The 14,093-nt window shown below is 48.8% G+C and overlaps 1 protein-coding gene across 2 annotated transcripts in view; it reads left to right on the top strand.

The window, feature by feature from the left end:
* Nucleotides 1-4,774: 4,774 nt before the first annotated feature.
* Nucleotides 4,775-14,093, top strand: part of ARRDC1 (arrestin domain containing 1) — a 34,736-nt gene continuing 25,417 nt past the window's right edge. Inside the window, exon 1 of one of the 2 annotated variants that reach the window (XM_060695048.2) lies at nucleotides 4,775-5,285. In XM_060695048.2, coding sequence (XP_060551031.1) covers nucleotides 5,168-5,285 — 118 coding nt within the window. In that variant the 5' untranslated portion in view covers nucleotides 4,775-5,167. Of the gene's footprint in view, nucleotides 5,286-5,472; nucleotides 5,749-14,093 lie in introns of those variants that run through there. The other variant, XM_087880047.1, reaches the window with a different exon arrangement.

Genomic DNA, 14,093 nt, shown 5'->3' with positions numbered 1-14,093 from the left:
GTCAAGCTATTCTCCAAAGCACCTGAAGGCAGGACAAGAAGCAACAGGTGAAAAGAAGCAACTTAGAACTAAGGAGAAATTTCCTGACAGTGAGAACAATTAACCAGTGGAACAACTTGCCTCCAGAAGTTGTAAATGCTCCAACACTGGAAGTCCCAAAGATGTTTTGGTTTTTTTTTCAAGAGGCAAACTGGACTTTCTGCTTTTTCTTTGAAGACGTTTCGCTTCTTCTCTAAGAAGCTTCTTCAACTCAGAGCTCAGAGCTGAAGAAGCTTCTCGGATGAGAAGTGAAAGGTCTTCAAAGAAAAACCAGAAAGTCCAGTTCGGCTCTTGAAAAAAAAAAACACCTTTGGGATAACCATGACCTGGATAACTGAGAATCTCCGTAGACATCCGACATTGGGAATTTTTAAGTAGAGATTGAGCAGCAATTTGTCCCAGATGATATAGGACCTCCTGCTCGTGCAGGAGGTTGGACTAGAAGACCTCCAAGGTCCCTTCCAACTCTGTTATTCTGTTCTGTTATTTATTTATTGTATTTATTTATTGATTCGATTTATATGCCGCCCTTCTCCGGAGACTCAGGGCGGCTTACAATGCGTTAAGCAATAGCCTTCATACTTTTGTATATACCTGCTTAGTAGGGCTTTCGCCCCTCTCCTAAGCGGTGTTCTTTTTTATACAAAGCCAGCTTATTGCCCCCACAAACCGGGTCCTCATTTTACCTACCTCGGAAGGATGGAAGGCTGAGTCAACCTTGAGCCTGGTGAGAATTGAACTCGTAGTAATTGCAGGCAGCTGGTGTTACTTAACAGTGCTTTAGTCTGCTGCACCACCAAGGCGCTGTTCTGTTCTGTTCTATTTGGCCTGTTTCTTCTTCTCAAAATCTCCCAACAAATAGACGTCATCTTCCAATACTACCCAAGTACTTACGCAGCAAGGATTACATTCTTCGACCAGATGCTGTCTAGCTTTTCTGACATCCAACATTTCCAGTGGTACACCTATTTTAAAAAGAACAGAGCCGAGCAATGTTCGTTTTCCAGCAGGCCTCAACCCTGTGATTTGCAACGCTTTAATCCGTCTCCCTCTTCCTACCCTCGCTTTCAAATAAGGAGAACAGGTTTTCCCCAGCCTCGATTCCAAACAGCCAATTAAATTAGCTGTTATTCCTCTTTACTTAATCGTGGCTTCCGCAGTTGAAGTAATGTTAGACTTTGGACTGAAGGCTTGGTGGCGAGATAGCGAGAGGCATATATATATATATATTCATTTACAAGCATGTGCCCTTTCCAACTGAAAACGGATGATACTTTTCCCGTATTCCTGGTGGATGCTAGAAGGGGGGGCGGGGGGGGAGAAGAAGAATTAAGAAAACAGCCTAGAATCGGAGCTTCGCAAACTGCGAAAGCATCTTCTCAGCTCCAGGAGAAACCTGACATTTCTTCAAAAGATTAACACCTCACTCCTTTCGCTCAGAAGAGCTGTGAAAAATCTCAGGGGGAAGGCAAAAAAAATAAAAATAAAATAAATGACATCGCCTATCGTCCTTCCCGGGATGTGGTGGCTTAGTGGCTAAGACGCTGAGCTTGTCGATCGAAAGGTCGGCAGTTTGGCGGTTCGAATCCCTAGCGCCGCGTAACGGGGCGAGCTCCCGTGACTTGTCCCAGCTTCTGCCAACCTAGCAGTTCGAAAGCAGGTAAAAAATGCAAGGAGAAAAAATAGGGACCACCTTTGGTGGGAAGGTAACAGCGTTCCGTGCGCCTTTGGCGTTGAGTCATGCCGGCCACATGACCACAGAGATGTCTTCGGACAGCGCTGGCTCTTCGGCTTTGAAACGGAGAGGAGAACTAGTTGGGAACAACTAGCACACATGTGCGAGGGGAACCTATACCTTTACTTTACTGTCCTTCCTACACGGAGATCCTTCTGAGCAGGCTACAAAATAATCATCATCATCACTTTCCAACTCATTCTGTCCTTCAAAGAACTTTTAGAAGATGACGGCGAGGTACGGATGGCAAACTGTGTGGCTTAAGAGGCAGCCCCTGCTGCCTTTTGGTTGGGATTTTCACCCCTCCCCTTAGCTAGATGAGTTATTTTTTTCCCCCACGTTGCTGCAAACAAACACAGTCTGTCTTGACTGAATTTCAACTGTTCAACGTTTTCGCTCCTGTTGACCGCCAACGGATTCCAGGAAAATGAGTCAGGGCTTCCGCTGAGCCAGAAGTGGAGATCTTGGTTCCCTAATCACTTCCCTGCACTGTCGGAAGTTAGCACCCACCTCTCTCCTAGAAATATTTTAGGAAATATTAAAACAGCAGAATATTTCCCCTAAAAGGGAGGCAGAAACTCAGCGCCCCCCCCCATACCTTTGTCAATGGGCCATTAAGGCCTGGGCCAGTCTATTCTACCTAACAAAGATCTACCTCCTTCCAGCAGAGCCACAGCAGGAATTGCCTAAAGCCCCTTTCATTACATCATCACCCAGCAAGAGTCAACCAAGCTCAAAAATACAACCTACAATTACCCCTGCATGGCCCCATGGGAATCCGACAACCAATCAGAATGCAAGCTCAAATTCAAAAGCCCAGAGAGGGCATAAAACCCACTAGGGGTGGGCTGCTGGGGGTTCGGGAGAACCCTAGCGAAAGTTCTGTGCAGTTCGGAGAACCCCCCAAATCCCAATCCTGGCTGGCCCCGCCCACCCCTCCCCTCCCCTCCCAGGAGTCCCCACGCGGCCTGTTTTGGGTGCAGGTAAGTGCAGGGTGCACATGGAGGCTCAGAGAGGGCGAAAAATGGGCCTATTGGAAGTTCGGGAAGGCTCTGGAGACTGGGGAGGCTGTTTTCACCCTCCCGGAGGCTCGAGGAAAGCCTCTGGAACCCGGGGAGGGCAAAAATGCCCCTCTCACTGTGGTGCAGGAGGCCGACTAGGCCACGCCCGCCCCGCAACCAGGCAGAGAACCCCTTGCTTAAATTTTCGAAGCCCACCCCTGTTGACGACCCTATCTAACCATCTCATCCTTTGCCGCCCCCTACTCCTTCTGCCTTCCGTCTTTTCTCAAGCTCCGGGTCTTCTCCAAGAACTCCTCTCTTCTCATTTGGTGGCCAAAGTATCTGAACTTCAGGAGCTCTCTTATAATAGAACAGTGCAAATCACGTCGCCTCTTTTGATTCAGAGGTTGGTCAGGTCCAGAACCAAAAACAACAACTTGGAGACGCTTCCAAACTGACTTCTTTATCGTTTCACAGCCTGCATAAAACCTGGCCAGAATAAAGACTCCATGATCTGCATCTAGAATACTCTTTTTTTTACGACCCTGTAATTTCTTAATTCGGGGTAGAGCCTGGATGGAGCTGAGCATTTGCTGGCCGGATGCCCTTCCTGACACCATGCTGAGTTCACAGCAGATATAATTTTTTTTTTCCTCTGTGCCCTAGAAGAGAAATATCTGCAGCTACCTAGGATTGAACCCTCAACCTTCCGAATGGGAGGCTTTCCCTCATTCTGTATATTCGTTTTTATAATGCAAATTCAGTCTCCGAGTGGCACCGCTTGCCAGTTTGCCAGACCATATGATGGGCGCGAATATATGTGCTGAACGAAACAAGAGATAAGAAAATCTTTTAAGGCTGGGTCTACCTATGCCTCACCTGATTTAACCCGGATTAAGCCATTTTCTGGGTCTGAACAGGGCAATAAACCATAACCATGGGGTAGATTCGCACAACACTAATGCCTCCCTCTCCCCCAGGATAAAACGACATTTGTGTGGGCGCAGCTTGTGGATAATTGGCACCCAGAGTCCACGAATTAATGAAGTGAACAAATTAATGGGCGGAATGCTTTTTACTCTTCATGTAATTACTACATTCAGTTTGTATTTCATCTTTCTCTTCAAGACACCGTGCTTCTCCTTTCCAGCCTCACAACAACCCTGTGAAGCGGACCAGTCCCAGAGACAATAATAGGACCAAATTAACTCGGGAGATTTGAGCTAGGACCTGATTTGGAAGAAAAAATAGATTTGGGGTGAGCCATGACACCCCCAAAAATGTACCTCTCCTTTTTAAGCACAGCCTGCTCTTATCTGTTGGCCTAGCTGCCCTAGCAGGTAGGAGTTCAACCGATCAAGCTTCACTCAGGACCAGGGCAAGGTACCAAATGTGTCATTTCTCGTTCTGATTTACTCCCTTGAGTAGCCTTTTCCCCCCTGCGTTTGTCTTGAGCGCGGCTGGGGATGATGGGTCCCCGTCGCTCCGATGTTCCACCTGGAAATCTCCACCTGGAGGCGTTGGCCCCCTTGGTTCGCCTTTCCAAGTCGAGCAAAGCCTTCCCTTTTTTAAAAAAAATTTTTTTTGATTTATATGCCGCCCTTCTCCGGAGACTCAGGGTGGCTTACAACGCACTAAGCAATAGCCTTCATACTTTTGTATATTTTATACAAAGTCAGCTTATTGCCCCCACAATCCGGGTCCTCATTTTACCTATCTTAGAAAGGATGGAAGGCTGAGTCAACCTTGAGCCTGGTGAGATTTGAACTTGCAGTAATTGCAGGCAGCTGATGTTAATAACAGGGCTTTAGTCTGCTGCACCACCAGGGCATTTTTTGTTTTTCATTTTTAAACACTTTTCAGGGTTTACCCTCCCACCCCCGGTAGATCTCCATCCCTCCCCTCGAAACCGGGACCTTCATCAACCCCCTTCTCGACCCGACAGCGGGGATGATGGGAGCTGGAATCCGAAGCATTCGCTTGGGGAGAGGCTTGCCTTGCTCCAAGCGCGCGCACACCTCTCGCTTAGCCAAGCGCAAGACAGCTGGCACAGCTGATTCCGCCCTCCACCCCACCCCCGAAGCGGTTTGGGGCTGGAAGGGGGGGTGTTAAAGGGGAGGGGACAGGGGAGGCCCCTGGAAGGGGGCGGTGCCTTCGAAGCCCCGCCCCCGAGGCCGCAGGTAGAGCGAAGGGAACCGAGCTTGCGGATTCCGCAGTTCAGGTCGGGCAGGAGCCAGAGAGAGATAGAGCGCGCGGCGCGTAAAAACGCAGCCACCCCCGAAATAAGGAAAACGCAGCGGAGCGCGGAGCATCCCAGCTGAGCCAAGCCTTTTTCTCTCTCCCCACCCCCCCAACTCTCCACTTCCCCTCCCTCTTAAGTCTGGGCCCGGCGATGGGGAAGGTCCAGCTCTTCGAGATCCGCTTGAGCGACAGCCGGGTGGTCTACAGCCCAGGCGAGCCCCTGGTCGGAAGCGTCACCGTCCGCTTAGCCGGAGCTCTCCAATATCGCGGTAAGCTCTGGGTGGAAAAAGGCGGAGGAGACGCGCTCTCGTTGCACCTGGCCCCGGGGTGGGTGGGTGGGCTCAGAGGGGTTCAGCCCGGCTTCCGATGGCCTGGAGATGGAGACTGGAGGTGTGGGCGTTCCTCCCTCTCTTCCCCCACCCCCTGAAAGACGAGGAGAGGACACCCACCCACCCCGCTCCCCAACCCTGGCCAAGGGTCTCTGCGGTTGGAATTTTGCACCTCTGATTGGGATCTCAAAGAAGGCAAGGGAAGGGCCTCTTGAAGTCTTCTGGGGGAGGGCGCCTCGAAGTCTTCCTCCCCAGGGGAAGCATCTTCCCCGATTTGGGGTTCAACCCAATGGGGAGGGAAGGTGGTGGTGGTGATGGAGACCCCCCCGGAGACGGCTTCTTCTCGTGTGAAATAACGAAGCTCTTCTGGCACCCGGAGAAGGCCTTCCGTCTGGCCAAAGCTGTAAGTTCGAAACCTGTTTCCTGTCTGAAGCAAAGCTAGGGAGAACAGCACTTGCAGGAAAAAAGAAAACACTAATTTTGGCTAAAAGGGTGTGTGTATGTTCTCCTAGGGAATTAAGGCGTGACACCGGTTCTTTGCTCTGGGTGGGTCAGCCCGTGGACCCTGTAACGCATTCGTGACCGAGAGGGTTAGACTGAAACCTGGTAGCCTTTTATTATTCCGCGAATCGCAAAAAAATGGCTTTCTTTTGTTGGATTGAAGCTCTGTTGCAAATCCCAAAGGACACCTGGATGACTTATAGCAGTGAGTGCCCCCTCCACCACCACCAACAACCTGTTGGGCACTGGAGACTGGTTTCGTGGAGAGAGGTTTTTCTGTGGACCGGAGGGGGCGTGGTTTCGTGGACTGCCTGCATCCCACGGATGGGGCTTTGCTTGTTTACGTGGCCCGGTTTCTGGCATGCTGTGGCCCGGTGCTGGTCCACAGATGGGGGGGTTGGGGGGGACCCCTGGTTTACAGAATTGCAATAAACGATTCAATCTTTTGAATGTATAAAAAGTAACGACTGTGCTAGTCGTTCCCGACTCTAGGGGGCGGTGCTCCTCTCCGTTTCAAAGCCGAAGAGCCAGTGCTGTCCGAAGACGTCTCCGTGGTCATGTGGCCGGCATGACTCACCACCAAAGGCGCACGGAACGCTGTTCCCTTCCCACCAAAGGTGGTCCCTATTTTTCTACTTGCATTTTCTTTTACGTGCTTTCGAACTGCTAGGTTGGCAGAAGCTGAGACAAGTCACGGGAGCTCACCCTGTTACGCGGCACTAGGGATTCGAACCGCTGAACTGCCGACCTTTCGATCGACAAGCTTAGCGTCTTAATCGCTGAGCCACCACTTCCCCCATCTGAATGTATAAGATAAGCCTTTATCAAGCTACAGAGAGTCCTCAACTTACGTCCAAAATTTCTCGTGCTAAGCGAAAACTGTGGTTTGGGGAGTTTGGCTCCATGGGCCGACCTTTCCTGCCCCTGTTGTTAAGTGAATCACTGCGCTTGTTCAGTCAATAACACGGTCGTGAAGTGAATCTAGCTTCCTTGTTGACTTGGCTCATCAGAAGGGGATCATGTGACACCAGGGATGCTCTAACCGTCATATATACGAGTCCGTTCCCAGGCGTCTGAATTTTGATCATGGGACCGCGGGGAGGCTGCAACAGTCGTAAGTGTGAAAAATGGTCCTAAGTCCCTCTTTTCAGCGCCGTTGTAACTTCGAATGGTCACTAAACGAACTGCTGTAAGCCGAGGACTATCTGTGTATTATTATCCCACCAACCTCTGGAAGAGCTCTGCTGTTCGTTGCTTCTGGAAGGCAGTGTTGGAAGGGACCTCGTAGGTCATCTAGTCCAACCCCCTCTCCACCCAAGCAGGAGACCCTACACCATTCCTGACCGATGGCAGTCCAAGTCTCTTCTTGAAAGCTTCCAGGGATGAAGCTCCCACAACTTCTGAAGGCAACTTCTGTTCCATTGAATATAGAATAACAGAGTTGGAAGGGACCTTGTAAGGTCATCTAGTCCAACCCTGCGCCCAAGCAGGAGACCGGCCTACACCATTTCTGACCGATGGCAGTCCGGTCTTCTTCTTGAAAGCTTCCAGGGATGAAGCTCCCACAACTTCTGAAGGCAACTTCTGTTCCGTGGGTGGATTGTTCCGTCAGAAAAATTCCTCCTTATTTCTAGGTTGAATCAATCAATCAGGATAGAGCTGGAAGGGACCTTGTAGGTCATCTAGTCCAACCCCCCCTCCCTCCGAGCAGGAGACACTGATGGTTGCAGTCATTGGGATTGTTCCAGTCTTGAATGTCACTTGGTGGCAAGCCGTGAAAGCTCTCTGTAAGCCATGGCTTCCGTCGACTCTTCCAACAGCACTTATGAGTCATAAACCAGCTTCTTCGGGGTGATGATGGCCCTTCATTCAACGCCACCAAAACAGACAGACAGACTTTTTTTTTTTTAATTTGATTTATATGCCGCCCTTCTCCGGAGACTCAGGGCAGCTTACAATGCGTTAAGCAATAGCCCTCATACTTTTGTATATTCATACAAAGTCAGCTTATTGCCCCCATAATCTGGGTCCTCATTTTACCTACCTTAGAAAGGATGGAAGGCTGAGTCAACCTTGAGCCTTGGAGAGATTCGAACCTGCAGTAATTGCAGGCAGCTGTATTAATAACAGGGTGCGTAGACCACTGTGCTATCAAGGCTCAGCCTTGATGGACAACACAGTTAACTTAGTCTTAGTTCAGTGTTCGCTTCTTCTTTGGCCATCCAGATCCTCCAAGCCTCCAGGAAGCGGGAGAAGACCATGATGGTATCATCAACACAACCAGGGAGATGACGTCAGCTGAGCCTGGATAATACTGAATCCTAAATTGTTATAAGATGAACTTTTCACAGCGGGGCTTCCTGGGGTCATTAAATAAGATGGAGAGAGGAGACTTTTTTTTTTTTTTTTTGCTTTAATTTATATGCCGCCCTTCTCCGGAGACTCAGGGCGGCTTACAATGTGCTCAGCAATAGCCTTCATCCTTTTGTATATTTATACGAAGTCAGCTTATTGCCCCCACAATCTGGGTCCTCAATTTACCTACCTTTGAAAGGATGGAAGGCTGAGTCAACCTTGAGCCTGGCGAGATTCGAACTTGCAGTAATTGCAAGCAGCAGTTCTTAATAACAGTGCTTAGTCCACTTGGCACTAGCTGTCTAAAATCCCTTTGGATCCAGGGAAGTCCTCATTAAGGAAGAGTCTCACCACAGTCTGCCAGCAATGTCTCCTCCTCCGTGCAATATTAAAAGTTCTCCAGATCCAAGGAACTATGTCTCTTGGCTGCCCGAGAGAGCAAGGATCCAGCCCGCAGGTGGCAGGAGATGTCTTAAAAGGTCTCCTTTCCACTTCATGACGTGGCCGAGGTCAAAAAGAACTTCAAGGAACATGACAAGGATTAGAATAAGGGCCAAGATAAAATCCATCCCTGCTCAAGTCTTTAAATTTAGGACAACCTTCAACAGTCAAGAAGCCATTTGGACCCGTTTCCCACAGAAAAGAAAACAGCGGGAGCCACAAAACCTGGGTGGGCGTGGCCATCTCAACGTCACTCACTTCCACCGGTCACATGACCCCCCCCAGCCACGCCTACCCAGGTTTTGTGGCTCCTGGTGTTTTCTGTGGGAAATAGGTACCTCTCTCTGTGTGTGTGCCTCTCTCTCTCTCTCTCTCTCTCTCATGTCTCTGCCTCCTTCTGTCTCTCTTTCTCAGGCTAGGTGAGGAGTGACTGGAAGGGGAGAGCGAGGGGCAGGGCCAGCCAGTGGTGGGGCTCAGCCAACAGAGAGCCACAGCAGGGGGGACGAAAGAGCCGCATGCGGCTCCAGAGCCGCAGGTTGCCGACACCCGCTCTAAGGCAACATTTTAGGGCTACAGAACTTTGGATCAGAAGGGAACATAAGAGCCAAGGTGGCGCAGTGGTTAAGAGTGCAGTACTGCAGCTACTTCAGCTGACTGCTAGTTCAGCAGATCAGCGGATCAAATCTCACCGGCTCAAGGTTGACTCAGCCTTTCATCCTTCCGAGGGTGGGTAAAATGAGGACCCAGATTGTTGGGGGAAATATGCTATTTAGTATACTGTCTTTGGTGTAAGCCGCCCAGAGTCCTCGGAGAGTGGGTGGCATAGAAATATGAATAATAAAATAAATAAAATCTATCTATCTATCTATCTATCTATCTATCTATCTATCTATCTATCCACCCATCATCTATCTATCTATCCATCTGTCTATCTATCTATCTATCTATCTATCTATCCATCCATCATCTATCTATCTATCCATCTGTCTATCTATCTATCTATCTATCTATCTATCTATCTATCTATCCACCCATCATCTATCTATAAGAGCCGAGGTGGTGCAGTGGTTAGAGTGCAGTACTGCAGCTACTTCAGCTGACTGCTAGTTCAGCAGATCAGCGGATCAAATCTCACCGGCTCAAGGTTGACTCAGCCTTCCATCCTTCCGAGGTGGGTAAAATGAGGACCCAGATTGTTAGGGGGGCAATTATGCTATTTAGTATACTGTCTTTGGTGGAAGCCGCCCAGAGTCCTCGGAGAGTGGGCGGCATAGAAATATGATTAATAAAATAAATAAATAAACGTCTTCCCACAAGATAGTTGCCGGGGATAGAATGCCCAAGACTTTTTCCTTGTTCTATTCACTATTTTTTTTTTCCACAGGCAAGGGTGTTGGGGGGTGTTGAGCAGAAGTAGGACTGGGAAGAAAACCTGTTGACTCAACTGTTGGAACCCCTGCAAAAAAAATTCACAGCTGTCTTTTTTTGAAGGAGCTGGAACACGCCCGTTTCCTGTTTCTACAGGTTCCCCACCAAAGAAGGGAATTTGTGTATCGTACGCGTGCAATAGTAGTGAGCATCTGCGTAAGGCATCGTGACCTGTGGATTGTCGGTTTTGGTGTCACGATGTGGCTCTGTGGCTTCTCCGGCTGGTGTGGAGTCACCCATGTGGGGTAGGAATGGAGATTTTACAGTATCCTTCCCCTGGAATGGGGAGGGAATGGAGATTTTACAGCGTCCTTCCCCCTGGAGTGGGGTGGGAATGGAGATTTTGTAGTATCCTTCCCCTGGAGTGGGGTAGGAATGGAGATTTTACAGTATCCTTTCCCCCTAGAGTGAGGAGGGAATGGAGATTTTACAGCGTCCTTCCCCTGCTACGCCCATCAAGCCACGCCCACCAAGCCACACCCAGAGAACCGACAGTAAAAACTTTTTTGAATCCCACCACTATTCGAATCCCTAGTAGAGATCTCTCCTGCGTGAGCAGGGGGTTGGACTGGATGACCTCCAAGGTCCCTTCTCACCCTTGTTACTTGTTACAGTGGAGGTGGGCAAAAGTAAATTCGGTCGATCCGTCAGCAAATTCCCACGTCCCTCTTTTGGGTGCAGAGCAGGACATTTCTTGAAAAGCTTTCAGAGAAGAAATGCCCGGGGAAGCAGCAGCCGTGAATAACTCCCCACGCATACCTACATTTGCACGTTCTCCCCCCAGACACAACCAAAGTCTAAAAAGCACACACCCATCCCGGGCAAATCTCCAAGAAGAGACAGAAACCGGCCACACCTCGGCCAAGTGTGCAACTAGATATGTGGGTTGTTTTTTGTTTTTTTTGTTTTTCTTTTGCAAAAGGGTGAATCTTATTCCCTAAGCGGTTCTGAAAAAACTTGTAAACCTGGCTTCCTTCCCAGGTTTGGGGCTTAATGCTGTGTTTTTGTTTTGTTTAGGGTGTGTGTGTATGTGTGTGTGTGTGGTGGAGTGCACGCTGCCCTGTTCTGTTTTATTGTGTTTATTTTTAAAAAAATCTTATTTATTTATTTATTGGTTCGATTTATATGCCGCCCTTCTCCGGAGACTCAGGGCGGCTTACAATGCATTAAGCAATAGCCTTCATACTTTTGTATATATCTGCTTAGTAGGGCTTTTTGGGGTCCCCTCCAAGCGGTGTTCTTTTTTATACAAAGTCAGCTTATTGCCCCCACAATCCGGGTCCTCATTTTACCTACCTCAGAAGGATGGAAGGCTGAGTCAACCTTGAGCCTGGTGAGATTTGAACTCGCACTAATTGCAGGCAGCTAAGTGCTACTTAACAGCGCTTTAGTCCGCTGCTCTACCAAGGCTCCTCGTTTCTTCTTTCGTCTACCTTTTTAATTCTTTGGACCCACGTACGAGGCGCGGCATGCCTCCCGGAGTTCGTGGGAGTGGGCGGCCACGCCACATTGGAATAAAACCAAAATATATTATTATTATTGGGGTTGCAAGGATGGCAATTAAGTTCGAGCAGCCCTGGGGCTCCTTCCGGCCTTCCCCTCCTTCCAATCTGACTTACTAGACAGGGTAGGTTAGCCCCGTTGAATGGCTGCCTGCTCGTCTCTGGCTCGCGGCGCGTGAGCTCGCTTGCCCTGATTAAAATGCAAAGTTTGGTTTTCGAAGGCTGTGCACCCAGGCTATTAAGACGACTTGGGTTTGAAAAAGATGTCTGAGCTGGGAACAGAAGCTGCCTCTCATTCTTTCTTTCTTTCTCTCTTTCCCTCAATCCCTCTCTCTCTGTCTCTCCCTCGGTTCTTGGTCATCCAGGTCATGGTTGTCCCAAAAGTGCTTTTTTCAAAAGGCAACTGGACGTTGTTGTGGTTTTTTTCCTGAAGAGGTTTCGCTTCTCACCCGAGAAGCTTCCTCAAGTTCTGGCTGAAGACTGAGTCAGAACGGAAGAAGCTTCTTGGATGAGAAGGGAAACCTCTTCAAGGAAAAACCAAGTCCAGCTGCTTTTTCAAAAAGCAACTTTGGGCTAGTCTTTATGTGGAACGGGACAACTCACTGCAGGGCAATTCAACGAATCAATGTCATTATTTTAAAACCATTTAAAAAATTAGTTTAATTGCTGTCATTCCCATTTCATTCTGCCCCTCCTTTTGTGTCCTTTCTTTAATGATTCTATTCCACGACGGCTTCCATATTAGTGGAACTCTGGTCCTGTGGCAAGTTGGTTGCCGTGAGTTTGACTGTGGCGAGTGGGCCGTAGCGAGTTGGTTGTGGCGAGTTGTGCTTGTGACTCGACGATTCCCTGTGCGGTGTTTTCTTCAACCCATTGTGTTACCTTCGGCTTTTATCCCCCCCCCCTCTGTGAAATGGTCACACTGCCCAACGCGGAGGGCATCCCCCACCTGTGGAGAATTTGATTGTCGCGCTGTCAAAATGAGGTTTCGCTTTTGAGGTGCGTCGTGAACCTCCATGATCGGGGCTTATTCAATAAACCGTGGTTAGTTCCAGCGGGCTGCAATGTGCAAACCACATTGTGTTGAATTCCCCAGAACTGGATTCTTTTTTTTTTTGCTGACAGAACTTTCTGTGATTTGATGGCCGTGGGAGGGATTGAAATACAATTCCCCTCAGTTGCCGCCTTGACGGATCATAGAAGTATAAATCTCAGGTTCCGACCTTCGCTGGGAGAAAAGGTTTAAAAATGAGGTTTCAGGATATAATTTACTCCCGTTTTTTGCTTAAAAAGCAGTTTCTCTGTTACCGGCAGTGCCATTCTCTTTTTGTCGACAGAGGTTGGGATCATCGTTGTTAGATTTCAGTGGTAAGGCCACACCTGGAATATGGCATCCAGTTTTGGTCCCCACACTATAAAAAAGATGTGGAGACTCTAGAAAGAGTGCAGAGAAGGGCAACCAAGACGATGAGGGGACTGGAGGCTAAAACATACGAAGAACAGTCGCAAGAATTGGGCATGTCTAATTTGATGAAAAGAAGGACTAAGGGAAGACATGATAGCAATGTTCAATACATGAGGAGCTGTCACAGAGAGGAGACGATCAAATAGGGGTGAAATGCTACCGGTTTAAAAAAGCTACCGATTCCTCCGAACCGGTATTTCTGACGATCAGCTGTGCCGCGTGGTTTAGCTTTGCCAGAAAGCAGGAAACCCTGCTTTCTAGCTAAGCTAAATCGCGCCGCACAGCTGATCCTCCCCCCCTCGCTTCTACTTACCTTCCCAAGCCTTCTTTTGGCATTTACTGCACAATCGACCCATGGAACAGAAGTTGCCTTCGGAAGTTGTGGGAGCTTCATCCCTGGAAGCTTTCAAGAAGAGACTGGACTGCCCTCTGTCAGAAATGGTGTAGGGTCTCCTGCATGGGCGGGGGGTTGGACTAGATGACCTACGAGGTCCCTTCCAATGCTGTTATTCTGTTCTGTTCTGGTATGGACAGCTCGTTGTTGGAAATATAAGAAAATGGCTGGTGCTTTCGTTTAAATCAGGGGTGATTTTAAAAAAAAGCCAGAGAGAAATGTCTAGGTGAATACAGGTAGCCCTCAACTTATGACCATAAACTGACCTCCCCAATTTCTGTTGCTAAGTGAGACATTTGCGAGTTTTGCCCCATTTTAACGCCTTTCTTGCCACCATTGTTAAGTGAACGACGGCAGTTGGTTTAGTTAGTAACCGGGCCGTTAACCAAATCTGGCTTCCCCGTTGACTTGGCTTCTCAGAAGGTCACAAAAGGGGGAAATCCCACGATTCCGGCGACCGGTCATAAATGTGAGTCAGTTGTCGAGTGTCTGAATTTTGATCATGCTGCAGTGGGTGAAAGGCGTTCCTAAGTCCCCCTTTCCCCCCCCCCAGTGCTGTCATAACTCTGAATGGTCACTAAATGAACTGTTGTAAATTGAGAACGTCCTGTAGCTTGGAGCCAAAAATGAGGATGCGCGATGAGATGGAAACCGGAAGGAGG

The sequence above is a fragment of the Pantherophis guttatus genome, chromosome 16 (assembly GCF_059756535.1).
Source record: "Pantherophis guttatus breed Tessera chromosome 16, ASM5975653v1, whole genome shotgun sequence".
Classification (NCBI taxonomy): domain Eukaryota; kingdom Metazoa; phylum Chordata; class Lepidosauria; order Squamata; family Colubridae; genus Pantherophis; species Pantherophis guttatus.
This window is presented reverse-complemented; position numbering and strand designations above follow the sequence as displayed.